Source organism: Callospermophilus lateralis, chromosome 3 (genome assembly GCF_048772815.1).
Source record: "Callospermophilus lateralis isolate mCalLat2 chromosome 3, mCalLat2.hap1, whole genome shotgun sequence".
NCBI lineage: Eukaryota > Metazoa > Chordata > Mammalia > Rodentia > Sciuridae > Callospermophilus > Callospermophilus lateralis.
The window spans coordinates 5,060,556-5,087,481 of record NC_135307.1 but is presented as its reverse complement, the minus strand read 5'-3'; the positions used below and the strand labels follow the sequence as shown (position 1 = coordinate 5,087,481).

The following is a 26,926-nucleotide window of genomic DNA, read 5'->3' as shown; positions in this document are numbered from 1 at the left end:
CTCTTGTGCTATGGGTGTCCTATAAAGGAATTTGGAGCCCAACCCCACAATATGTAGATCGAAGCCAACATTTTCTTCTATCAGACGCAGAGTCTCTGATTTGATATCAAGCTCCTTGATCCATTTTGAGTTAACTATTGTGCTTGGTGAGAGAAAGGGATTCAGTTTCATTTTATTGCATATGGATTTCCAGTTTTCCCAGCACCATTTGTTGAAGATGCTATCCTTCCTCCATTGCATGCTTTTAGCCCCTTTATCGAATATAAGATAGTTGTAATTTTGTGGATTGGTTTCTGTGTCCTCTATTCTGTACCATTAGTCCACCCGCCTGTTTTGGTACCAGTACCATGCTGTTTTTGTTACTATTGCTCTGTAGTACAGTTTGAAATCTGGTATCGCTATACCTCCTGATTCACACTTCCTGCTTAGAATTGTTTTTGCTATTCTGGGTCTTTTATTTTTCCATATGAATATCATGATTGCTTTATCTATTTCTACAAGAAATGCCGTTGGGATTTTGACTGGCATTGCATTGAACCTATAGAGAAATTTTGGTAATGTCGCCATTTTGATGATGTTAGTTCTGCCTATCCATGAACAGGATATATTTTTCCATCTTCTAAGATCTTCTTCTATTTCTCTGTTTAGGGTTCTGTAGTTTTCATTGTATAAATCTTTCACCTCTTTTGTTAGGTTGATTCCCAAGTATTTTAATTTTTTTGAGGATATTGTGAATGGGGTGATTTTCCTCATTTCCATTTCAGAAGATTTGTCGCTGATACACAGGAATGTCTTTGATTTATGCGTGTTGATTTTATATCCTGCCTCTTTGCTGAATTCATTTATTAGCTCTAGTAGTTTCTTTGTAGACCCTTTTGTGTCTTCTAGGTATAGGATCATATCATCCGCAAATAGTAATTGTTTAAGTTCTTCTTTTCCTATTTTAATGCCTTTAATTGCTTTTGTCTCTCTAATTGCTCTGGCCAGTATTTCGAGAACTATATTGAATAAAAGTGGTGAGAGAGGGCTCCCCTGTCTTGTTCCAGATTTTAGAGGAAATGCCTTCAGTTTTTCTCCATTTAGAATGATGCTAGCCTGAGGCTTAGCATAGGTAGCTTTTACAATGTTGAGGTAAGTTCCTGTTATCCCTAGATTTTCTAGTGTTTTGAACATAAAGGGATGCTGTGCTTTGTCGAATGTTTTTTCTGCGTCTATCGAGATGATCATATGGTTCTTATCTCTAAGTCTATTGATGTGGTGAATAACGTTTATTAATTTCCATATATTGAATCAGCCTTGCATCCCAGGGATGAATCCTACTTGATCATGGTGCATGATCTTTTTGATATGTTTTTGTGTCCAATTTGCCAGAATTTTATTGAGAATTTTTGCATCTAAATTCATTAGGGATATTGGTCTGTAGTTTTCTTTCTTTGAGGTGTCTTTATCTGGTTTGGGAATCAGGGTGATATTGGCCTCATAGAATGAATTTGGAAGTTCTCCCTCTTTTTCTATCTCCTGAAATAGATTGTAGAGTATTGGTATTAGTTCTTCTTTAAAGTTCTTGTAAAACTCTGCTGTATATCCATCCGGTCCTGAGCTTTTCTTGGTTGGTAGTCTTAATAAAGGAATTTAAAGCCATATATTCCTCTGAGAATAACTTTAGCTCTATCTCATGATTTTAGAGTCACAGATTTTATTAGAATTTTATTGAGGCATAATTTGCATACCTATTGTGAATGGGAAAGTTGTCTTACTCCATGGGTAGCATTGTGCATCCATTACTGCACTCCAGTTCTAGAACATTTCCATCTTACCTCATGTGCTCATTTGCCATCAGCACCTACTCCCAGCCCCCGCTGCAGGTGACCATTTCTATGCTTTCTGTCTCTAGATTTGAGATTGTACAAGATGTGGTCTTTTTCTTGTAAAGTTATGTGTTAATAACCTTCTGACTTCTCTCTTCTAGTTTTCTTGATATAAATTAACACCTCTACTATGCTCTGGAACACTAGAACTTATTCCTCAAACCTGATTTTATTTTGGCATCCATTTTCTAGCCTCTCATCGCCCCCCAACCCTTATCCTTCTCAGCCTCTAGTAACTACAATTCTATTCTCAGTTTTTCTGAATCAGCATTTTTAGCTTCCACATATTAGTGACAACATAATGCATTTGTTTTTCTGACTGATTTATTTCATTTATTTATTTATTTCACATAATGCATTTGTTTTTCTGACTGATTTATTCATTGTGTTAGTACAATGTCTTCAAATTATATTCATGTTGCCATATAATACAGGATTCCATTCTATTTATAGCTCAGTAGTATTCCATTGTATATATACTCCACATTTTCTTTATCCATTCATTCTTGATAGATATTTTGGTTGACGCTACATCTTTGCTATTGCAAACATTGCCACAATAAACATAGGAGTGTGGAGGTCTCTTCAAGATACTGATTTCATTTCCTGTGCATATACCCAGAAGTGGAATTTCTGGATCATTTTGGTAGATCTATTTTTAGTTTATTAAGGATTCTCCATAATAGTTGTACTAATTTACATTCCCACCAAAAGTGAGTAAGAGCCCCTGTTACTCCACATCCTCATCAGCAGTTGTTATTTCTTTTGTTTTGATAATAGCAATTCTAATTGGAATGAAAAGATACCTCATAGTTTGAATTCATATCTCCTGGTTATTAGGGATATTGAGCATTTTTCACTTACACATTGTGTTTGGATATTTTCTTTTGAGAAATGCCTATTCAGATCATCTGCCTAGCTTAAAATTTAAATTATTAGGAGTAATTTCTTGCTGTTGAGTTCTTTATATATTTTGGGTATTCTTCTTGTCAGAAGAATAATTTGCAGATAATTTCTCCCCTTCTGTAAGTTGTCTCCTTGGATCATTTCCTTTGTTGAACAGAAGCTTCTTAGTATGATAGAGTCCCGTTTGTCTATTTTTGTTTTTATTGCTTATCCTTTGGGGGTCTTAACCAAAACATCTTTGCCCATACCAATGTCTTGAAGTGTTTTCCCTGTTGTTTTTTTTTTTTTTAAAGTTTCAGATAATTTTAGATAATGGGATTTCTTTCTTGATTTATTTTTCAATAGGTTTGTTGTTATTGTGTAGAAAAAATCTGATATTTTTATATTGAGTCCTGAAACTTTACTGAATTTTTAAAATCAAAATAATTTTTAAAATCACTTAGGTCTTTGATCCATTTTGAGTTGTTTTTTTTAATATATTGTGAGAGATAAGGGTCTACTTTCATCATCCTTTGGGGGAGGATAATAGTTTCTTGGTGGAGTCTTTAGGTTTCTGCATGCATCCATCTGTCCCGGCACCATTTATTGAACACACTGTTCTTTCTCCATTGTATTTCAGCACCTCTGTCAAAAATCAATGGCTGTAGATGTGTGGATTTATTTTCTGTTCCCTTTATCTAGGTGTAGTTTTTATACTATTTACCATGCTGTTTGGGTCATTATAGTTTTGTGTAGTTCATTTTGAAGTCATGTATCATAATGCCTCCAGCTTAATTCTTTTTACTCCAAGGTTGCTGTGTCTATTTGGGGTCTTTCGTGCTTCCATATAGACTTTATGAACTATTTTTCTATTTCTGTGAAGAATGTCACTGGTACTTTGATAGGAATTACATTGACTCTGTAAATTAAATTACACAGGCTATCTTTCCACTTATGTGTGTCCTCTTCAGTTTTTTTTTTTTTCATCAGTGTTGTATAATTTTCATTGTAGAGATCTTTTACTTACCTGTTTATTTTATTCATAAATATTTTAATTTTTGTGTCTATTGTGAATGGGATTTCTTTCTTGATTTATTTTTCAATAGGTTTGTTGTTAATGTGTAGGAAAAAATCTGATAGTTTTATATTGATTTTGTGTCCTGAAACTTTACTGAATTTTTAAAATCAATTTTCATAGTTTCTTGGTAGAGTCTTTAGGTTTCTCTCCATATAAGATCATGTTGTCTGCAAGCGGAGATAGTTTGATTTTTTTCCTTTCCAATTTGGATGTCCTTCATTTCTTTTCTTGCTTAATTGCTCTGCCTAGGATTTCTAGTATTATATTGAATAAGAGTGATAAAAGTGGACATGCTTGTCTTGTTCAGGATCTTAGAGGAAATGCTTTCAGCTTTTCCCTATTCAATTTACACAGCCTTTATTTTATCAAGGCATATTTCTTCTATACCTAATATATAGAGTTTTTTTCTTCTCATGAAAGAATGTTAATTTCATCAAATGCTTTTTTGTGAGTGTATTGAGACGATCATATGGGTTTTATCCTTTATTCTCTTGATGTGATGTGTTACATCAAGAGAACCAAAAATGCGTCGACCAGTCTTGCGTCCCTAGGATAAATCCTACTTGGTCATGGTATATAATCTCTTTGATGTGTTAATAGATTCAGTTCACTAATATTTTGTTGAGAAGTTCTGTATCTTTTTTTCAGCAGGGATATTGGCCTATAGTTTTCTTTTTTTCAGTTATGGCCTTGTCAGATTTTTTTTCCTTATCAGATTTTGGCATCAAGGTAATGAATTTGGAAGGGTTTTTTTCTTTTAAATTTTTTTGGAATGGTTTGAGAAGAACTGATGTTAGTTCTTTAAAAGTTTGATTAAATTCATCAGCAAAGGCTTTTCTTTGTTTAGAGATTTTTTTTTTTTTATTCCTGATTCATTCCTGTTTCTTATTATTGGTGCATTTAGGTTTTTGTTTCTTCATGGTTCAGTTTTAGTAGGTCATATGGGTTCAGAAATGTATCTTTTTCTTCAGTTTTCCAATTTGTTGGCCTGCAGTTTTTTATAATAGTTCCCAATTATGTGTTTGTGGTTTTATTTCTGAAATATCAGATGTAGTGTCTCCTTTTTCATCTCTGATTCTATTTGTTTGACTCTTCTTTTTTCTGAGTCTAGGTAAAGGTGTGTTGATTTTGTTTCTTTTCAGACTTTCAGTTTTTTGTCTTAACTGATTTTTTTGATTCTTTTAGTCTCAGTTTTGTTTCTTACTTCTCTGATTTTATTGTTTATATTCTTCTACTAATTTTCGGTTTGATTTGTTCTTGCTTTTCTAGTTTCTTGAGCTGCATCATTAGGTTGTTTATTTGAATTTTTTTTAGTGGAGGCACTTATTGCTATAAACTTCCCTTTTAGTACTATGTTCTCTGTATCCTATAGGTTTGGGTATGTTGTGCTCCCATTTTCATTTTTGTCAAGAAATTTTTTTTTATTTCCATTTTGATTTCATAGTAGGTCCATTACCTGTTCAGGAGCATGTTGTTTAATTTCCACGCATTTGTATGATATCTAAAATTCCTGATTGATTTCTAGTTTTACTCCATTGTAGCCAGAGAAGACGCATGATATATAGTTTTGAGTGTTTTTTGAAATTGTTAGGACTTAGTTTGGGAGTGACATATGATCTGTCCTAGAGAATAAGTACCATGTGTTGATTAAGAAAGATTTGTATTCTGCAGCTGTTGGATGAATGTTCTGTAAATATCTTTTAGGTCCATTTGCATCCTCCAATATTTTTGTACTAGAGTCTATCTCTTCCTTCAGATATAATATTTGCTTTGTATATTTGGGTGCTCTGTTATATCCTCTTGCAATTGTTATATCCTCTTGTTGAGTCGATCCCTTTGGGATCTATGATCCCAAAGTAAGTTTCTTATAGGCAGTATATAGTTGAGTCTTATTTTTTTTTAATCCATTCAGCCAATCTGTTAACTGTAGGATTTGGTCTTTTTACATTCAGGATTATTATTAATTGTTAATAACATATTCCTTTCATTCTATTAATTTTTGTCTTTATGTTTTGCCTATTATTTGTTCCTATATTCTTCTCTTATTGTTTATCTTTGTGGTTTGATAGTTTTCTGTACTGATGTTTGATTCTTTTTCTCTTCTGTATGTCTGCTCTACTGATAAGTTTTCTACTTTTGCATTTATTCATGATCATCTATTTGCTTATACATATAAGAGTTCCTTACGTGTTCTTTTTAATGCTGGTTACTGGTAATAAGTTTCCTCCAGTTTTGTTTCTCTAGGAAAGACTTCAGTTCTTTATTTATGAAGGATAGTGTTTTAGGCACGTTTTTCATCACTGTGACCAAAAGATCTGACAAGAATAATTTTAGAGGAGAAAAGGTTTATTTGGGGGCTCTTGGTTTCAGAGGTCTCAGTCCATAGATGGCAGCTCCATTGCTCTGCCTGGGATGAGGCAGATATCATGGCAGAAGCATGTGGCTGAAGAAAGCAGCAGGGAACATGGCACCAGGAAGCAGAGAGAAAGAGACTTCTCTCCCCAAGGAAAAAATATACACCCTAAAGGATGCCCTAATGACCCACCTCCTCCAGCTACACCCTACCTACCTGCAAGTTACCACCCAATTTATCGCTACCAGGGGATTAATGCACTGATGAGGTTAAAAATCCCAGCCTAGTCACCTCACCTCTAAGTGTTCTTGAAATGTCTGACATGAGCTTTTGGAGTACACCTCACATCTAAACCACAACAGATAGCTTTGCTGGGTGTAGTATTCTTGGTTGGCATAGTACATGATCTTGTATGTCTTGCTTGATAAAGGTTTTGGAGGCTCATCCCTGTTGAGTAGTTTGTTTCTTTTGTTATTGTGAATATTGCCACTTTTTGTTTGTCCACTGACCAATTAATTCGAATGTGGGTTGGTTTTTTTAAGCTAGTATGAATGATACTGCTGTTATAAGTCTTTGTGTAAACATAAATTTTCATTTATTTTGTGTCAGTATCTATGAATTGAATTGCTGGTTGCTTGGCTTATGTGGTAAGTTTCTGTCTAGCTTTTTAAGAAACTTGCCATATTATTTTTCAAAGAGGTCCCACCATTGATTCATCACAGTTCCCATGTGTCCCCTTCATTTACTTGATATAGCCTAGCCACTGGACTGTAGCCTTTCTGTGGGTGTGTGGTGGTTTTTATTTGTATTTCCCTAGTGATTGAAAATGGCATCTTTTCATGGGCCTATTGGCTGTTTGTTTATAATTTTTAACGAAATGTATGTTCAAATCCTCTTGTATGTTTTTAAGTTGATTTTCTTATTATTATAACAGTTCTTTATCTATCTTGGATATCAGTCCTTTATTTTATCATAAAGTACAATAAAAATAAATAATTGCAAAAGTGAAATATAAAATACTCCCATAATTTTTTTATTATTATAGTCAGCAGACATAAAATTACTGCTAAATTGCTACCAAAGTTTCTAAATCATTGTTCTCAATTTCTACCTGATTGAGAATTTTCAGGTTTGTCTTTATGTGTTTGACCCATTTGTTGACCTTTTAACTTCAGAAATACTTTTTCATGTCTGAAAATTCTATTTGGTTCTTTTTAAAATCTGCAGTGTCATTTTTAAGGCTCTCTCTATTCTTTTGTACATTCCGTGCAACTTTACAGTAAGCATCACTATTCACAGCCTGCATCATAAGACCAGTGTCTACAGTTTCTGTCACATTTTGTGCATAAATGTCTTGTTTGTTTGTGTTCCTGATCATCATCATCATCTCTGGTGTTGTTATATACTGGTCTTGTATTCAAATATTTGAAACCTGAAGTCAGGGTTTTCAACAGGGATTTATTATCATTTTAGTAGACACCTGGGGACACCTTTGCCAGAGACTTGCCAGTCTAAACCACAACAGTGACTTATTAAGTTAGCCAGGCCAGTTGTTCTGCCCAGGTGTACCCTATAGATGCTGTAATGGCTAGACTACGACAGGGTTGGTGCTGCATAACTCAGCAGATGGTGTCCTCCTTGTGGGAGATACGTAATCTCTGGTTGCCTAAGAAGTGAGGCTCAACTTCACTAACACATGGGAGCAAGGACAGATTGCTCTCTCCATATATAGTTAAATGCTTCCCTTTGCAATTCAAAACCACTAGTAATAATCTGTGAGGTATATCCTGACACCCAGCCGATGTTTATTCCCCATCAACCACATTAATCTTTTAAAAAGCTGTTGATAAACCTTTCCTGGATCTACAATTTTACAAGTTAATTTGGCATTCTTTTGGAAATGATTATTTTTCATACCAACTGGATAGTTAGTTATCCTGAAACATGATTCATGATAGAAAAACAGGATCAGCATAATTCCTTTGTCTTTGAGTTACCGGTTTCCCAGAAATGGTGACAACTTAAGCTTTTTTCTGACTTCTTTTCCGTGTATATTATTGTGGATTCTAATGTATTGTCTTTTATTTCAGTGTTTTAATCTAAAATCATTATTCTTCCTGTGTTCAAATGCATAATTTCGACCTTGGTGTCCTTTAGGCTAACTCCTATGTATTTTTTAGATCACGTAGTTTTGATTTCTTGGTTTTGAGCAGTGAGATTTGCTACAGGCTCATTTTGCACCTTTCCTGCCCCAAACCTGGAATCAGCCAGTTCTCAATAGCCCTGGTTCCTTTCAGTGAGAAATGCTGTAAGAGACCAGAATCTGGATAGCAAAAGTACTCATTACTATAGGACTGAGATTACTTTTAATTGTTTTCAGTGGAGGGAGCTAGAGTATAATTATTTTTATTTTATTTATTTATTTATTTATGAGAGAGAGAGAGAGAGAATGAATTTTAATATTTATTTTTTAGTTATCAGTGGACACAACATCTTTATATGTGGGGCTGAGGATCGAACCTGGGCCACACGCATGCCAAGCGAGCGCGCTACCGCTTGAGCCACATCCCCAGCCCGAGTATAATTATTTTTAAATCATGCATTTAATTTGATATCTTTAATTCAATTTCATTATTATATAATAGTATTTTCACTTTTTTCTTGGATTTTCATAGTTTTACCTCTATCTTATACTGAAAATCTTGGGAACATCATCAATGTAATTTTGGCTATATAGTCTACTAAAACAATCCAACAGTGAGTGATTCTACTGTCATTACAGTTGGAACTTCTAATTGGCTCATCTCATTGTAGAAAGAGCTGTTGGCATTTTTGTTGGAATCCTATTAAATTATAAAGTGTCCAAGGAATGGTTTTCATCTTAAGGTGTTTGCCTTCTGTTTTAGGACTATGCCATGTTTATTTTCCAAAGCCACTTTTGTTTCCTTTAGGGATATTTTATAGTTTCTCTCATGTGGATTTTACACATTTCTTATTAATACCCAGATAGTCCATTATTGCTGCTGTGGGAAACGGAGTTTTGTCTTACATGTGTCTTCTACATAGTAGTCATTATTTCTGAATGTTGGCCCTTACTTTTGCCTCATGCTTCTTCACTGAATTATCATCTTACTCCTTACAATATTTCTCAGTTGATTCTTTTGAACATTCCAGCTATCTAGATCATCTGCATAAAAAGACAGTTTCACCTCTTTGCTTTGATTCTTACACGTTGCATGTCTTTCACTTGAGTTGATTGATAATTCCAGTACAATGGTTCACAGTGGTGGTAAGAGCGGGCATGCTTGTCTTGTTCCTGACATCAGTGGGAATGGCAGGTGTGATTTCTAACCATTGTTTATTATTTCATTGTGTGGGTACCCCAGATTTTCAGCTGTTATAAACAGTGCTCTTATGTAAATCTATTATTGTCCTGTTCTCATCTCTGAACGTTTCCTTAAGCTGGATTCAAAGTAAAGAAGTAGTGGATCAAAGAAGATAGATTTTCAAAAACTTGCCAGACTCTCCACACATACCAACTGGAGAGAGGGCACCATAAGCTCATACTCCCAGAGCCTGTGGGGTGTCTGCACGATGGCATTTTTCCCACACTGTGATAAGGCTTTGGTCATTTGCTAAGTGAAAGACGGTATTTTGTGTTTTAGTTTTTGGTAACAGGTTGAGTATGGTCTTCAGACCTATTCACTGCAAGATTTTTCTAAATCGATCCCATCGTTTGGTATATTTAGTTTGAAAGGTAGAAGTATTAAATTTAACTGAAGAGATCAATTTTTTAAAGTGACTTACGGATACAGTAAACTAATCATATTTCTTGAGAACATTCTCCCTGTTTTTAGAAACAAAAGACCAGGAAGAAGCCAAAGTTATAATGGAATGACGTGGGCTGTAATTTTCAGTTACCAGGAGACCCTGAGGTTCTGGCCTTCCGTGAAAGCAGTCCTCGCGATGTTGTAGGAGAATGTGCTTGGTTTTCCCAGTTTGGCTTTTGAGTGGCAGTTAACGTTTTATATATCCTGCTCTGCTTTCATCAAAATGCAATATTTCACCTCATTCAGAGCAGTTTCTTTTCAGTACAGTTGAAAGTTTTGTCATAACAATGCATGTTTTTACTGCTTAAAAATGAATTATGCATATATTTACAGAGGGCTTAGCCTCTTGCCTCTTAGTTGAAGAATCTAAGAATGGGGTGTGAGAAATTTACCAGACTGCTGACTTGCTCTGGTCAGCCTAGAAAGGGCCAAACAGGAAGACTCTGCTCTGATGAGTACTTTCTTTCATCGTGTCTTTGACATGGTGCCTTCTTTTGGTTACCTACAGTCCCTATACTTGGTGAGGCAGGTCCCAGATCAGAGCAAATATTTGACCATCTGTGTTGGTCAGAGCTGAAGAGGAGCTGGATGATAACCAGATGCCCCTAACCCTCCAGGCATCACAGAGTCATGGTAGTCCTTGGTCAGCATCTGGGCAGCAGAGGTATAGCCAGTACTGTGCTTGTAAGTAATTGAGAGCTAGCTGCTGCTTCTGCTCCCAGTGTCCCCTGAACTGCCTTGGCTCAAGCCTGCCTTATCTTCTTTTTTCAGTTGTGATGAAATATGCATAGCATATTATTTATCATTTTAACCATTCATGGTTGTATTTCTCAGGGGCATCAGATACATTTACTGTGCTGTAGATCTGCAACCAAGACTTTTTCATCAGACCCCATAGAAACTGCCCCCATGACACAGGATGTTCCCCTTCCTCCCAACCCCCTGGAAGCCTGCACTCTACTTTCTATCTCTAGAGCTTGACAACTCCAGAGACCTCATGTAAGTGGAGTCTTATCTGTCCTTCTACCTTAATTGACTTAGCACAACCTTCTCCAGACCCTCCTGCTGGGGTTTAACTCTCCTCAGTTCCTAGGAGGGCTCGTCCTTCCTGGTGGTGAGTAGGAAGAGCTTCATAGAGCGTGGTATCCTGGGTGAGGAAGAAGAAACTGGGCTACCTCCTCCCCTCCAGTGTTTAGATGGAATCAAAGCAGAACAGCTGTGGCTGTGAATTAAAAGGACTGTCCTGGTACAACATGAAGAAACCGTAAGAGCAGTGGCGCAGCCTGTCCTGTACCTACACCCCCTATTGCGGGCATGGGCTGCCTTCCATGTTGCCCTAGCCTGCTGCCCTGGGGAGCACCTGAGGAATAAAATGGCCATACTCTCTCTGTTGAGTTCTCTGGGATTGGGAAAATGCTGGGGCCTTTGCAGACCTGGGGTTGAACACTATCCGTGTGGCAGCATGTACTAAAGGTTCAGTTCCTTTCTAAGGCTGTGGCATTCCATGTTGCAGACTTACTACATTTTGTTCATCCATCAATCCCTTGATGGATGCTTGGGCTCAGGACACTCCGACATGCTACTCCACTCTCCATGTTAGCTGCTGTCAGTGTTGTCACCAAGGGCAGGGGCCGTAGTGCCTGTGTCTGTGGTATCCATGACCACATCTGCCAAGAATCCAGGGAACAGTGCAGCCATACTGCCTGTCCTCTCCCTATCCTTGCAGTTTTCACAGAGACTGCTGTGGCATCACCTCTCAGGGCGGCTAAACCTAGCCTGGACTCACCGCTTCCTTCACATCACTCCACCTCAGGCTTCTTCTTGGAAAACGAGGTTTATCGCTCCATTGACCTACCGTAGGTTTGGCAAGGGTATGGGCCAATTAAAAAAAAAATTGGTATGATAGTCTTAGACATAAACAGACTTCATCTACTGCATGGGGTCTTCCTGTGCTGTCAGAACAAGGAGCGCTGAGAGCTCTTACCTTCCTGCAAGGCTTCCAGCCCAGTGCAGGGAGTGGTGAGCAGTGATTGAGCCCAGGCTTCACCCAGGAGCCAGGGTGAGGTCTTCACAGCTCCTCCACCTAGCTGTGCTGAGCTTTCCTGTGGGTGAGCTCAGCCGTGGCTTTCTAATTACTCACAGGACTTAGATCAACAGGGCAGCCAGTGCCTGTCCCTTTGTCCTTGCTGTTGGCAAGCAGAAGTTCCCTGGCAGCCTTTGAGCACAGCTGAATGTTAGGTACCTTTGATCTGTCTAAGGAAAAGGTCTATTTTAAACTGCAAGTGAAGCCAAATTTTTTAGGTTAGATTTCTTACCCAACGATCTATGCTTGTGTGGTTTCCAGTTTTTTGGTTTTTGGGGTTTTGTTTAAAAAATAGTGCTGGCCAGCCCAATGCCTCTGCATTATGGCTATAGTGTCACAGATCTCTAGGCTCAAAAAAAATCTGTTAATTACTGTAAAACTTATCTACTAAGATGTGAGAGTATGTAATTTGCCTACAAATGGGCTTGGGAGATAAAAAGAAAACCTTTGACTGAATTTAGAAATGAAAATATGAAAGTTTTATTCAGAAATACTACCTAGAAATAAAATCAGTGGGATGTATTTACAGACAGTTTGTTTTTAAACAGAGAAGAAAACAGTGATGGAGGGATGAGAAAATAAAAGGTAATTCCTTTTCAGAGCTAAGCTGTCATATTGTGCAGATTTTCCACATTCGGCATTTGCTGGAGGGTGCATTGAGAGCCCAGGTCTTCTTGCCAGTTTCCTAGTGGAAGGTGCACCGTGCCGAGCCAGCCACCAGCCTTGCCTTTTGAGCCCTTCCTGGTGTAGTTGCAGCCAGGAGGGTTATGGAAGCATCGTGGGAGGCCAGCCTAACAGGCGGATGGGGCTGGTCAAGGTGACGATTAGAGGTGTCCACTCCTGGCACCAGAGTGGAACAAGGTCTGTTTCAGGGGCATGGAAAGTAACTGTTCAGGAGATGATTCAGTACACTGACAGGAACCCCCTGCTGCCAGAGACTGTCCAGCGTCTAAGCAAAGAGAGAAAACCTGTGGCTGGAACTCTTGCTGAACCTAGCAGGAAATAAAAGGAAGATTGCCCAAAGGGATTACCCTAAGTGGAGGTCCCTTGCGTGGCTCAGTGATATCTGTGCACTGCAAACAGGGGTCTTTCCAAAATGCTATTGGTGGGCAATGAGGTTTTTAGAGTGAGGTAATGCACACTGCTTCCTGCATTTGGCCTGTGCTGGCTGGGGCTGCATTTAGTGGCATCCGCCTGGGTCCTATACTCTCTGCTCCTACCCAGCAAGGGAGTCTACTCCCTGTATGATGTGAGCCCTCTTAACAACATGAAGAATCAGGTATATCCCTTTTCAGGTGAAGACAGAACCAGCGGGGTTCTTCAGGGCAGTCTCTTGCCCCATGCTGATCTTTTCCCTCTGTCCAGTCCCTCCCAGGAAGGTGTCAAAACATGTCCTAGAGTGAGTGACATGGCTGTATTATGAGCCCCTCTGGGTTGCATTTGCCAGTACTTGTTTCATCAGGGCAGAGAGCTCCACTCCAGAGACCACTTGAACCTTGACCACTTAGATGAACCCAGACTCCATGCAAAGGTGACAAACTCATGGTGAGAAACTCAAGCAGTTCATAATTGAGTCTTTGAGACAAAGAGTCATCATCCTTATCTGTTATTTAAATTTTTTATGCCTGATTTCAGCAAAGTTTTATGGGTTTTTTTGCATCCATGATCTCATTTATCATCACAATAAAATCTTTTGTATCAGACTTCTTGGGTTCCTATCACCATCCTTTCCCTGTTCTTAGGCTCACATTTAAGAGGAAACTTCATTAAGGATTCTTTCTGCTATAACTTAATATATATCTCCTTTTAAAAATTGTTACTTTTATATCATTAAAATAATAATGTAGTTTTCTACAGTGTTAATAAACACAGGGAGTTTCTAAAAGAAAAGACATCTATAACTCTACCACTCAGTGATGACCATTGTTAATATTTTGAGACTATTTTCTGATCATACTATTTATGAAAAATCATTCTCTGACTTTTTCACTTATATTTCAGTTTTTTAAATGTGTAAGTATTTTTTAAAATATTTTTTTAGTTGTAGTTAGATATACAATATCTTTATTTATTTTTTGTGGTGCTACCGATCAAACCCAATGTCTCACTCATGCAAGGCAAGTGCTTTATCACTGAGCTACAGCCCCAGCCCCTGTATAAGTATTTTTGATGGATGTATAAAATTTCACAGAGTATATGGGGTAATCCTTTTGACCTTCAGGTAGTTTCCATTATTTTGGAACCATGAGTAGAATGTAATACTCTCAAAAAGAATAAAATATTTAAGCCTGGCATGGTGGTGCATGCTTGTAATTCCAGTGATTTGGGAGGCTGAGACAGGAGGATTGCAACTTCCAGGCCACCCTGGGCAATTTAGCAAGAGCCTGTCCCAATAAAATAAAAAGGAGTAGGGGGTGAGCTCAGTGGTAGAGTGCTCCTGGGTTCAATGTACCAAGTAAATAAATAAATAAAATGCTTATCAAGGAATTGAAAGGCTTATTCTCTCCAAATTACAAATGCTCCTGAAAGAAATTAATGAAACCCATAAATGGAAAGACATCTTGTGTTCATAGACTGGAATACCTAATGTTGTTAAGATGTCAGTATTTCCCAAAGTGATCTGGAGAGTCAGTTGTAATACCTGTAAGAATCAGTGGTAGAGCGCTAGCCTAACATGTGTGAGGCACTGGGTTCGATCCTCAATATTATATAAAAGAGGAGAGAGAGAGAGAGGAAGATAGGAAGATGTTGTGTCCATCTACAACTAAAATAAAATTAAGAATCCCAATGTAGTTTTTTCCAGAAGTAGAAAAAGTTGGAGGACTCACCATTCCTCATTTAAAAACTTAAAACAAAGCTACAGTAATCAAGACTAGTGTGGTATTGCCACCAAAACAGACATACAGATCAATGGTATAGAACAGAGCTTGTGCATATGTGGTAAGACTATTCAGTGAGGAAAAGACAGACTCTAACAGATGACACTAGAAACCTGGATATCCACATGAAAAAGTCTGGTGTTAGTTAGACCCTTACCTAACACCGTATACAAAAATGAACTCAGAATGAATCAAATCCTGGATGTTAAGAGCTAAAACTATTAAACTTCATGACATCAGATTTGGCTGTGATTTCCTGAATATGACACCAGAAGTGGTACACAACAGAAGTAAAAACAGGTAAACTGGACTGCATCCGATTAAAACAGCATTGAAGGACACAGTCAGCAAGGCGAAAGGCAGCCTACAGAATGAGGAGGTTTCTGTAAGTGCTGTATCTGAGAAGCGATTAACGTCCAGACAAACAACTCCTACAACTCAACAGCAACCAAAAAGTCTTGGTTTTAATAATGTATAATAAACTTAAGCAAACATTTCTCCAGAGAAATACACAAATAGTCAGCTTGCCCGTGCAGAGGAGCTCAGCATGACTTGTAGTTCGGGACTGCAGCTCAGTGCACACCCCGAGGAGGGTACTGTGCAAAGGCGTGAGTGCTCTGAGGATGTGCAGGGGCCCGGATGCGTTCCTGGGTATGCACTGGTATGGGGTGTGCAGTGGACAGCCACTGGGATAACAGCATGACAGTTCTTCAGAAATAAAAAAAAAAAGGGTATACCATGTGCTCCAACAGTCCCTCCTAGCTGTGTTCCCAAAAGAATTGAAACAAGGACATGAATGTAATTAATGCCACTGAACTGTACTCCTAAAAAGCAGTTTGGATGGTAAATTTTATATCATGTGCTTTATTTTAGCATAATTTCAAAAATAGGTATTTTTTTAAAAATACTATATTTTTTAAATATACATTTTTTTAAATGTGGTACTCATTCATGGTTATTACATTTCTAGAATGAATTCCAAGAAGTAAAACAAAAGTTTACTACTTAAAAATATTTTCTGAAATCATTATCTGAAGTTGCAGTCAGGTTCAATGTTGTACACCCGTAATCCCAGCAACTCAGGATAAACTACCATTAAATGCCATTAATCTGCCATTTTAGGAAAAAATTGACATTAGCAAATTTATAGTATTTATGTCTCCAAATCAGAAATATGCCTTGTTTGTTCAAGTCATTATTTTTTATGTATTTTTGTTTTATCAATAATTTCTTGATCTCAGTCTTTAAAGAACTACTTTATATGCATAAGGTTTTTAAAGAATGTGGAGGGGAATCATTAATAAAGTTGAGATCCTTTGATCTTAGATCATTAGGAAAAATACATGAAAAAGTATCTTCCTTTTCTGTCCACCTTGTGCTTCTTGCTGATGCTCCTGGGGTCTCTGGGACAGGCGCATCTCCCCAGACTATCTCACATGAGTGTTGAATATGGCCGGAGTTCTCATCCTGTTGAAAGTGCAGACCGCAGCAAGCACGGGCTTCTGATCCTTCCCAAGCCTCTGAGCACCCTATTCCCCATGAGTTCCCTGGTGTGGCTCCTGGGGAGGGGAGGTAGCACTGAGTGGAGGTGAGTGCAGCAGTACCTCAGCACTGAGGGCTGGTGGTGGTCCTCTTCTCGAAGCCCCGGGCAGGGGAGAGGTCCTTGGAGACAAGTGGACAGACAGAATCTGAGTTCAGGTCACCTGACTCGAGGCTTGGTCTTTTGTTTAACCATGTCTGCTGCTCAGGTAGCATTGTTGCCAGGGCAGGCGTGAGGCCAGCAGTGTGCACTCATAGGGAGACAGCCTTGGGGTGGTGTCTGCTCTTGGGGCTCAGGCCCACTGGAAACTGTTGGACCTGCCATGGAGTCCTGCAGTTCTCAGCCCTGGGTAGAAGGGGTGGATAAGATTCTGGTCACTGCTTTTCTGACCATCACACAGCTGTTGGCACAGTTGCATCTACCCTCTTACTGCGGGGAAGACCAGGAAAGCACCTCCAAATGGGTGCAGCAGTGCCCTCATCTGCTGAGGTGTGTGGCATCCAGGCCCACAGGTGTCATGGCCACCCAGCAGCAGCACATGTTTCTTTTGCTGCAAATTGTGTTTTGGAGTTACAGGGCTTTTTGGTTCTTATTCACAGGTGGAGCAAATGGGTGAGGTGGGGATTGTGTGGGAAATGATACAAAGGAAAACTTTCTTGTTTGTACAAAGAAGTGAGGAGATAGCTTCTGCTCTGCTAAAGAGGTTTTTCTTAGGTTTATTCATTTTCATTTGGCACTAGTGTCAGTGCTTCTCTCTGTGGAGTCGTCTCCCTGCCACCTCCAAGCACTCCAAGTCAGAGTGACCTTTCTTCTTGGAGCAACTTTTTCATTAACTTTGTCTGAAGACAGGAAACTAGGATCTGAATGTTGCTTTTAATAATATCCCATCAAAAGTTAGTGAAATATCAATTTTGAATCTAAACAAAATATCTAAAACCTAAATAAAAGAATCTGATATGTTGACATCTTTAAGCTCCAGAAGAAAGCACCACAAGGGCTAGGATTGTGGCTCGGCGGTAGAGCATTCGCCTCGCACGTGTGAGGCCCTGGGTTCGATCCTCAGCACCACATAAAAATAAATGAATAAAGGTATTGTGTCCAACTACAACTACAAAGTAAATATTAAAAAATAAAAAAGAAAGCAAGCACACATTTTATGTCTGTTTTAGCTCCCACAACCATGTGGAATAAGGACTTTAATTTGTAGCACTTTCTAGCTATTGAATACAAAGCAGCCTTCATTTTTCATATAGTTTTTCAGTCTATGTTTTTCAGAGGGTGGGGGAAACAACTAGGTCTCAGGGAAAACCAGTGTGTGGGGATTATAAATTCATAACTTGCCCACTTGGTGGGGGGAAAGTTGAACAAGAGTCTGGACTAATGAATTGGAATTATGTAATATTTAAATAGCCATTGGCTTTAAATCACCGGTTGGCTGTAATGATACATAGAATGTACATGTGAAAGTACAACTAGAAAGGAGAAGATGGACGGGGGACATAAAGTGCCGCTGAATTTGGGGTATCAGGGAAATGCCAAAATGAAAAGTTCCCACAGAACACCTCCCATGCACACACCTTTTTTTTCTCTCTCTCTCAGAATCATTTGTTTACAGTCTGGCTGGGGATTGTGGCCTCCAGTCTGTCCCCAGAGAGGTGGGTTTTCTGCCTGAAAGTTACTGAGCAATGAAGACTGCAGAAAGCCGGAAAATGCCCAGGCTCTCAGTGCACACTGACAGCCAAGCAGAAAGCTCTTTCCATTTGCAGGTTTTTTTTTTTTTTTTTTCAGTGTCATTTTAAGTTGCAGCTTCCAGCCAATCAGCGAGCTCCGTGCCTGCTGACATCACTAGCCAGCCAGTTCCCTCCAGCTGCAGAGAGCTTCAGTTTGTCTTTTTTTTAAACTAAAATGGAGGCTGGTTTCTTGCCCTAGGAGTACACTGCCTTCCCCGCAGGAGTCTAGATGTTGACATGTAATAAGGCGGGCAGCGGGATGGTGGTGGATGCGGCCAGCTCCAATGGGCCTTTCCAGCCCGTGGCCCTTCTCCACATTCGAGGTGAGTTATTGTGTGTTCCACTGACCGGAACCTTCTGTGGGTAGTTAATAAATGGCTATTGTGCTTCAGATAGGAAAAGCAGGAAGTCCCTTCAGTAGAATTCACTCCACTTTGCTGCAGGCTTCACGGGAGCAGATGGGGTGTGTCACTGCCGTTTGGCATTTTACAAACTACTTACAGAATCTGCCGATCGAGAGAGGCCTTGCTTGCATAGTTCAAAGCTGGTTTTTCTGCTTTCAGCTCGCTCTCCCATCCCCCTTTCGAAGCTGTGCTGATGTCAAAGGATGTGAAGTCACTGCCCGGGGAAGGTATTGGGTGGGGGTAGGAAGGAGAGGCGGGCCCGGCCAAGCCGGGCCAAGTTGCTGTCGGTACGCAGAGTTTCTGTTACATTGGTGTTGCTTAATACTGCAAAGGCTTTGCTGGGGACATATCTAAAAATTAAAGATAAATTGCAATCTGAAAATATGCAGAATTGATCAGAAAAGAGCTTCCTTTAGAAGGACTATCATTCTTGCCATAGAGCCTTTTTAAAAGAAATGTGCTCATGCTTTGAAATCTGAAATCTGTTGTGGGTTGTAATTTTTAAGATGTTAGCATTTTCATGGAGTATTACAAACTATTTAGCATGCACATAGGCTGTGTGTTGCCATTTGGTGTTTAAATTTAAGATGGCAACAAGTTTCTAGGGTGTGCAGACATCATTATTAGACATCATTATTTTAATAATCGCAGGTAGCCTTTTTACAGTTGGTACATATTTGGGGTTCAGATTTAGCTTAAAAACGCAGTTCCTATTTGTCGTGTTGAATTGTTACCAGGGTAGTACATACTTAGTTGGCATTTTAAGATATTTGTTATGTAAATTTTGCTCGTAACTGGGTGAAAGAGAAAATGGTGTTAAGCCTCACCAGATCACTTTTTAAATATAAGATCACAGCTTTTCCCTCATACAAAACAGTTTTCACTATCAAAATCTCCTTAAGGACCTGTGTGAAGGAAGGGTGGGTGCAGGATCTCTAGGTGACTATCCCTGTGACTAAAATGCTGGGCAGGATTTTTCAGGTCCTAGGGTGTACCCAGGAAGATAGAAGCACGTGAACACCCAGCCTGTTAGAATGAAATGCATGTTGCTTTTCTCCCCAAACCCTCTTTGACAGAGCTGGTGGAAATCAGCTTTCACTATAACCAAATATTTTAGGGTCAGCTGTGAATTTATTGTTTGGCTGTGCAGCCAGCCAAGAAACAGGATGACTACAGTTAGCATTAGGTGTTCTAGCTGCAGAACCCAAGTGGTCAAGAGCAAAATGTAAATTGTTTGGATTTCAGTTTGACCTTAAATACTGAATAGTTAGCAGTTAAAAAGAAAAAAATTTGATTGCATATAAAATTAAGATTTTTCGTTTGTGGGTCTTCTGATTTTTATTAGATACCTAATGTACTTGTTACCTTTTGAATTATGAATTTATTCTGAAATAGAATCATTTGATTTTATGTTAAACCACCACTGTTGCTATTGTTAATTCCAAGACCTTGTTTGCTGTTAATTCCAAGATCTCATTTGCCCAGTTTGGATTTTTCCCTGTGGCTGTTCACTGTGTAATTGCAGCAGGGAAACCAGTGAAGTGTATGAACTTGAAAAAGACTTGACTTTTTACAGAGCAACCTTTAGACTAACTACTAATTCAAATGGTGAGGGTATTTCTAATTTTAAAACTCAAAGAATGCTTGATTTACTCCTAAGAACTTCTTTTTTTAAAAAATTTATTTTTTAGTTTTAGTTGAACACAATACCTTTATTTTATTTATTTACTTTTATGTGGTGCTGAGGATCGAACCCAGGGCCTTGCATATGCTAGGTGAGCGCTGTACTGATGAGCCACAACCCCAGCCCGCCTAAGAACTTCTTAGAGCAAGCTTGTTAATACGAGGTTTCAAAAATGTGTTTTATTTATTGAGCTCTTAGATTCTTAGTTGAACCTCCGATTAGCAGCTGCTGTGTGCCAAAAGTGACTAGGATATAGCCCCTGCCCCAGAGGAGCTTATGGTTCTGTGGGAGAGACCCAGCCATAGGGAAAGGGCACAGGAGGAACTCCCCATGGGCAGGGTGCTCTGGAGGGAGCAGGGAGCTGGGAAGGAGGCGGCACAGGAGAGGGTTTGGTGCTGAGTTATCTGTTTGCTCATCCATCCCATTTAGGGAGGAGGCGGGTAGCTCACTCAGAATGGAAAATAACTTACCCAAGGTCTCACAGCTGGCCCTTACACGGTGGGCCCAAAATCAAAACCCCGATGGCTTTTGTGTTTGGAATCTTTTTTTTTTTTTTTTTTTTAACTTACTTTAAGTAGAAATTCCAGCTGTTTGTAGAACATCTGCTGCAGGGTTACAGTGGTGTATTTACCCACTGCAATATCACCTGTTCAGTTCAGCAGCCTCTTTTCACAGGATGGTTTTGCACCCGGGTTTATTTCTTATTCATTTTACCAATACTGTATGTGTGTCAATATCTATCGTGTGTGCTGGACAGGGTCCTAACTTGGAATACAAGCAAGCACAATGGCCCAGCTTTCACAGAGTTTACAGTTCACTGGGGATAGAAGGTAGTTAACAAGTAAGTAAAAATGACCACCTGATGACTTGTAGTTTTTGTTGGTTTACAGTTATTGTATAGCAAATAGTCTGAAGCTTGTGGTCATTGTAGTGAATAAGCATATCCTAGGAGTTCGAGTGTGAAAGGGATATATTTTAACTCAGTGCAGACCTTTCTAAGGAGAGAGAAAGTAACCCAGAACTTGATGACTGTAAATTTAGCTTGATGACTTAGATCCTGTACTTCCAGCACTGCCCAAGAAAACTGCCTGCAATGGTGGGAATGTTCTCTGTGCTCTCTGTTGCCTTAGCCACTGGCCACATGTGACTGTTTGAGCCAAGAAGCTGGATTTTTAACTTAATTTTAGTTATCTTAAATTTAAAATGTGTCTAGTGGTTACTGTATTGAACCGCACAGTTCTAGACTGGAATTGGCAAACATTTTCGGAAAAGGGCCAGATTGTAGATATTTTTGGCTGTGTGAGCAAACGCAGCCATAGACAGTAAAGGAATAGGCATGTCTGTGGTCCAATAAAGTTTTATTTACAGAAACAGGAGGCAGGCTGGATTCGGCCCCTGGGCCTCAGGCAACTAACCCTGTTCTAGGCTAATTCTTGATTTTTGGTTACCTGTGAAGACCAGTAAAGCCTGTTTCCTGGAGGTTCCCAGTACTGCCTCTCCTGCCTTTGATGGCCAGGCCAGGTGGAGGGGGGCTGGGATTTAGTGGCCATTTCCTCCTCCCACCCATTCAAGAGCTAGGTTTAAAGCAGTGAGAGCCAGGCCAGGGAAAGGTTAGTGGCCAGGGAAACCATGAGAGGCCTGGCATCTCTTCCAGCTGGCCTCTGTCCGGGCCTCCAGGGACTGCTCTCACCTGTCCTAGTCTGTGGGGGAGGCTTTGCAAGCCCTGTGGAACCTGGAGAGCAAATCATTCTTTTTGAGGAAGATACTTCTGGAAGTGGACGTCTACTCAGGGGAACCTGTGGTTTCTCACAAGTACATGCTGAGTTGCCAGCCCAGTGGTCTTCACCTTTCTCAGAAAGACACACAGGAAGCACGTGAAGAAGCCAAACCCTGGTTTTCATTTCCTGCCACACTGAATCTCATGACTTACTCAGCGTTAACAATGATACGCAGGTTGCTGAATTTAGAAAACACCTGCATGGCGCCATCAGTGAGCGTGCAACCTGTTACCCATGTTACCAAAACTAAGAAGGAGAAATATTTGAATGACAAAAACAAAAGACCCTTCAAAAGAAGAGCAAAACAGTGAGTGATTCTTTCTCTCTGAAGAGTGTCTCAACTCAAGATCCCAACTTCATAGACACCTAATTACAGTGTAGCTGCAGTTAGTTCTCTGTGAAGTAACTGTTCAGAAACACACCTATACACCTGAACACGGGTGAGCCTGTATACAAAGGTGTTTTTTTATGTCCCTGGGGTGGAAGGTAACCTTAGTAACAGACAGCCCTCTGGGGGGTGGTTGTGTAAAGTGCACACCTTTTGGTAATTAGTCTTGCCCTTGAACTTGAGCATAACATCTACTCATGGGATTTCTTTATAGTAGAAGCTGCTGCCTAGAACTTCTTCACTGAGATGTGTTAAATCATGTAGAGAAATGAAAAAAAAAAAAAGAAAGAAAGAGAGATAGAAGTTATTAGTCAAATTTTTCAATCTAGGAAGAGGGCAAATGGAAACTCAGACCTGGTTTGGGGCACATCCTGCTTCCGGTTGCTTGTGTCAGGTGTGATTGTAACTTGTTCATTCTGTAGCATTTGGCCAATCCCAGCAAGCTTTTGTGAGCACCAGTGTACTCGCTCCTGTGTGTAGGATGAGCGGGACAAATTCAGGTGTGTCTTCTCCCCAGAGTCACCCAGCCTGAGATCCTCAGTAAAGGACTACTGCCCCGGAAGCTGCTACTGGTGATTGTCCTGGAGGGAGGAGAGCATCGATTGAGCACCTTCAATGTGCTGTGCCGGGCCAGAGTTCCTTCTGTCTGTTCTCTCCTTGAATCCGCCCAGCACTGTGAGGCATTGTTTTTGATTTTTGTTGCTGTTTTTGTTTTCCTGGAAGAAAAAGGAGAGCCCCTTGCCCAGGGCCACACAGAATGTTGAGAGCCTGGCACAGTCTGAGCTCAGCACAACTCCCACCCCCTCTGCTCCAGGGTAGTTTTCAGTGTGGGGAGGTGGGAAAGTCTCTACCATAGGCGCCTCTTGGTTTGCACTGCTGTCCTCAGACTGCAGTATGCCTTGGAGTGTCTAGAGCTCGGCACCTGGGCTTGCAGGTGTCATTCTTGGTGTGTGGAAGCTCCTTCTTCTCCGCCATCCCGCTTCACTTCCCAGGTCTGCCAGGCATTACTTTCTGGCTGTTTTCTTCTTTAGAAAATCGTGAGCATCCTAAAGACAGTCATTTGGGTTCCAGCTCTCTCATGGGACACTGAGCATGGTTTCTAAGTCATTGTCAGCGCATTGAAAAGAAAAAAGTTATCTCTTTGAATACTCACTAAGACAATAACTATCCAGTGTATTTCTTGGCCAACTACCTGGTCGGTGGGAAGGACCTACCAAGCTCAGGAGGTGCTGCCCATTCCTGCCTGGCCTTACTGAGAGTAGACCTCCTCTCTCTGGCCCAGGGGAAGGTTGACATATGGAGAACTTTAGCAGGGTAGTTTTCTGTCACTAATACGCTTTTTTAAAAAATTATTTTCTTTTTAATCTTATAAAGACATTGGCTCAAGTGCACAGTTGTGTGGACATCCTACCACAGCAAATTAAGGTCTGATTTTATTTTAGGTCCTTGAACTATTTATAAATCAAAACCCTCTAGTTTAAAAATAAAGACTGAAGTGATAAGACAGTGAAATACAACAAGTAAATCTAGATCAGATCCTTGTAATAAAAAACACAAAATCGAACCTATAGAAGACATTTTGGAACATTTGGGGAGAGCTAAGTACAGAGTGACACTGGCTGCTGTGAGAGTGCTGTGCTTGCCCAGGTGCAGTGCAGTGCAGGTGGTGTGGTTTTTAAGGAGCTCCTGGTTGTTGGGGAATGTGAGGTGTCTTGTTCTCTGTAACAGACTCAGACCAGAAAGAATGATGTGGCAACAGTTATTGCTTCTAGGGAAGGAGATACACCAGTGTTCACTCAGCTTCTAGATGGATCAGTGTTTGAGGGAAATATCTTTAAGAAGGTTCTGCTTAACACAAAAATGTGCAAATCAAATGCAGTAGTTTGGAAGCTGTTTCAGTGAGCAGCAGTCTTGGCGTGGTGGAGATTTTGCCTCCCGTCACTGACTCATAGCCCCACGGATGGCCAGCCCTGTCATATCAAAGGTGTTTGGGATGTTCACTTTGTTTGCTGTTCACTGGAATTTTTACTGGTCTTAAGAGTAAGGCACACTGGGAGAGAAAACCAAGGTTCCTCTGAAGTTGAGATGCTCATGGTTAGTGGTCAAGGGTAAGAATGAGGTCTGGAGCCTCACCAGAGTCAGACCCCACCCCATACCTCTTGCCACTGACTAGCTGAGCCATGGTGGGAAAATGTACCTAGAAATGAATACAGCCTACCTCTTTGGAGTCTGTGAGGTTAAGTAAATAAATACGGGTAAGTTGCTTAAAATGGCGTCTGGAGTGTTATAGGACAATTCAAGTGTTAGTGGTGGCCATGGTGACCCCTTTTGTAGGTCACATGTGGTACTTCAGAGCTCAGCAGTTTAACCACAGTCTGTTTTAATTTTCTACAGCTGTATTACCTATATTTGTTCATCTTGAAGCTCATCCGTCCATCTATCTGTCTCTCATTTCCGGAGCCTTTTCATCTCTTGCAGTCTAGTTGGCATTTTGCCACTGAAAGCAGTTAGTGTCTTCTATACTCTAGAGGGTGTGAAATCAGCTGCCCAGATGAATCCAGACGCCACCTCCATGGCCTCTGCCCCGAGTTACTCACTGGTCCCCGTCCATCTTTCTGTCCAGAGGAAAGTAATGACTTGGTACAGATACTGTTAACCCCTGGAGAGAGTTCAGCATAAGGAGGTTTATGTTTAAAAGCCAGAAAGCATCTGTGACTAATCATAAACAGTGTGACTTCAATGTGTCCTTCCCTTTAGTCGCTATAAATGCAGATGTTGCTCTCTGCTACTTTAAGCCACTTGACTTTCCAAAGGCTCATCATGTTATGTCAGACCTCATTACATTAAACTCTGCTGAATTCCTGATTTGTTCCCACCACCATGGGGTCTCAGTGTGTTATTCAGGCCGTCCTTGAACTCCTGGGCACAAGTAGTCTTCCTGCCTCAGCCTCCATAGTGACTGGAACTGTAGGCATGTACCACAGCACCTGGCCAGTGCTGTTTTTTGTTTGTTTGTTTGTTTGTTTTGTTTTGTTTTTTTTTTAATTAGATAGATCTGAGCTATAACCCTTGAAATTTTAGTATAGTGGTGGGGGTGAGGTTGTGGCTCAGTGGTAGAGCGCTTGCATAGTATGTGTGAAGGACTGGGTTTGATCCCTGGCACCACATAAAAATAAAAACAAATAAATGAAGGTATTGTGTCCATCTACAACTAAAAATAATAATTTCTTAACGAAATTTAGTATAGTGATCTTTCCAATCAAATTTGAGCTATTAACACTGTTGGATTAGGGAGTTTTGGGCTTCTTCTTTGACATATGGCAACTTTTTTATCATACAGCTGAATTTTTGTCTGTTGTGTTATTCATAAGCAATGTGTTCTGATCATGGTATTTTAATTTGTAAAATGATGAGGTTAGTGATGTGTCACTCTAGGGAGCAAGCCTAATTCTTCTCTACTTTCCCAGCCTTTCATTCTTGGTAGGCTTGAAGGAAGACCTGGGGGAGGGCTGTACCTGTGTGTGTTTGGAGGCACTTTGTGGACATGGACAGCTAGCGATGGAGTTTTTCCAACCTCGTGGCCTGGGTAGTAGGCCAAGAACATTTGATAGCCACTTCCTCAGAACTCAGACTCTGGGGGTGCCCTCAGTCCACACAGAAGAGCACCTCCGGGGTGGCCTATGGATCTTCAGTTGCTGAGCTGCTTTCAGGGGTCTGCAAGGCCAAGGCTATCTTCACAGAGATTCCACACCACTGGGTTCCAAGGCAGCAGGGGTAAAACGGTTCCTTCATGAGGGCCGTGGTGTCCAAGGGCAGCCATTCTGCCCTGCACACACGGTCAGACCTGAGGTTGTCCAGGGTGGAGCCTGAAATCACCAGTTCAGCTCCCAGTGCTAATCTCACTCCTGCTGGGATTGGTGGTATTGCTAGCAAAGGGACTTTCCTACATATGGTGGAAGGTCCAATAACTTAGCACACCACTGTGTTTCCAGCGAGTAGGATAAATGAAGCCACATAACACACACAGGAAGAGGGCTATTCAAAGTGTGAGACACACCACTGGATTTTAACATAATTGAACAATTCAGTATGGTTTCACATGTCACATTGTAACTTATCTTTAAAAAGCTATCAATTGTTGAACTTTGGTGTAGGATCAGAGAATATCAAAACTTTTTTAGAAAGGCCATTGAAGTACTCCCTTTTTCAGAAACATCTCTGTGAGCCTGGATTGGTTTGAGCTTTTTTGGTTTCCCATATACTTCAGCCAAAACAGTGTATCATGGTACCTTGAATACAGGCTCAGATGGGCAAAGCTACCTGTCTTCTGTTGAGTCAGAGGTGAAAGATGTATACCAAAATACAAAACGGTGCCATTTTTCTCCCTGATTTTTTAAAATAACTTTCATAAAGTTGTTATTTGACA

The 26,926-nt window shown here is 40.1% G+C and overlaps 1 protein-coding gene across 11 annotated transcripts in view; it reads left to right on the top strand.

The window, feature by feature from the left end:
• Ppp2r5c (protein phosphatase 2 regulatory subunit B'gamma) overlaps positions 1-26,926 on the top strand; it is a 140,604-nt gene that overhangs the window by 26,597 nt on the left and 87,081 nt on the right. For 5 of the 11 annotated variants that reach the window (XM_076849642.2, XM_076849638.2, XM_076849645.2 and 2 more), the window contains exon 1: positions 18,364-18,569. The exons of 5 other annotated variants lie outside the window; for them this stretch is intronic. In XM_076849642.2, coding sequence (XP_076705757.1) covers positions 18,476-18,569 — 94 coding nt within the window. In that variant the 5' untranslated portion in view covers positions 18,364-18,475. Of the gene's footprint in view, positions 1-18,363; positions 18,570-23,017; positions 23,176-26,926 lie in introns of those variants that run through there. One more of the 11 variants, XM_076849644.2, reaches the window with a different exon arrangement.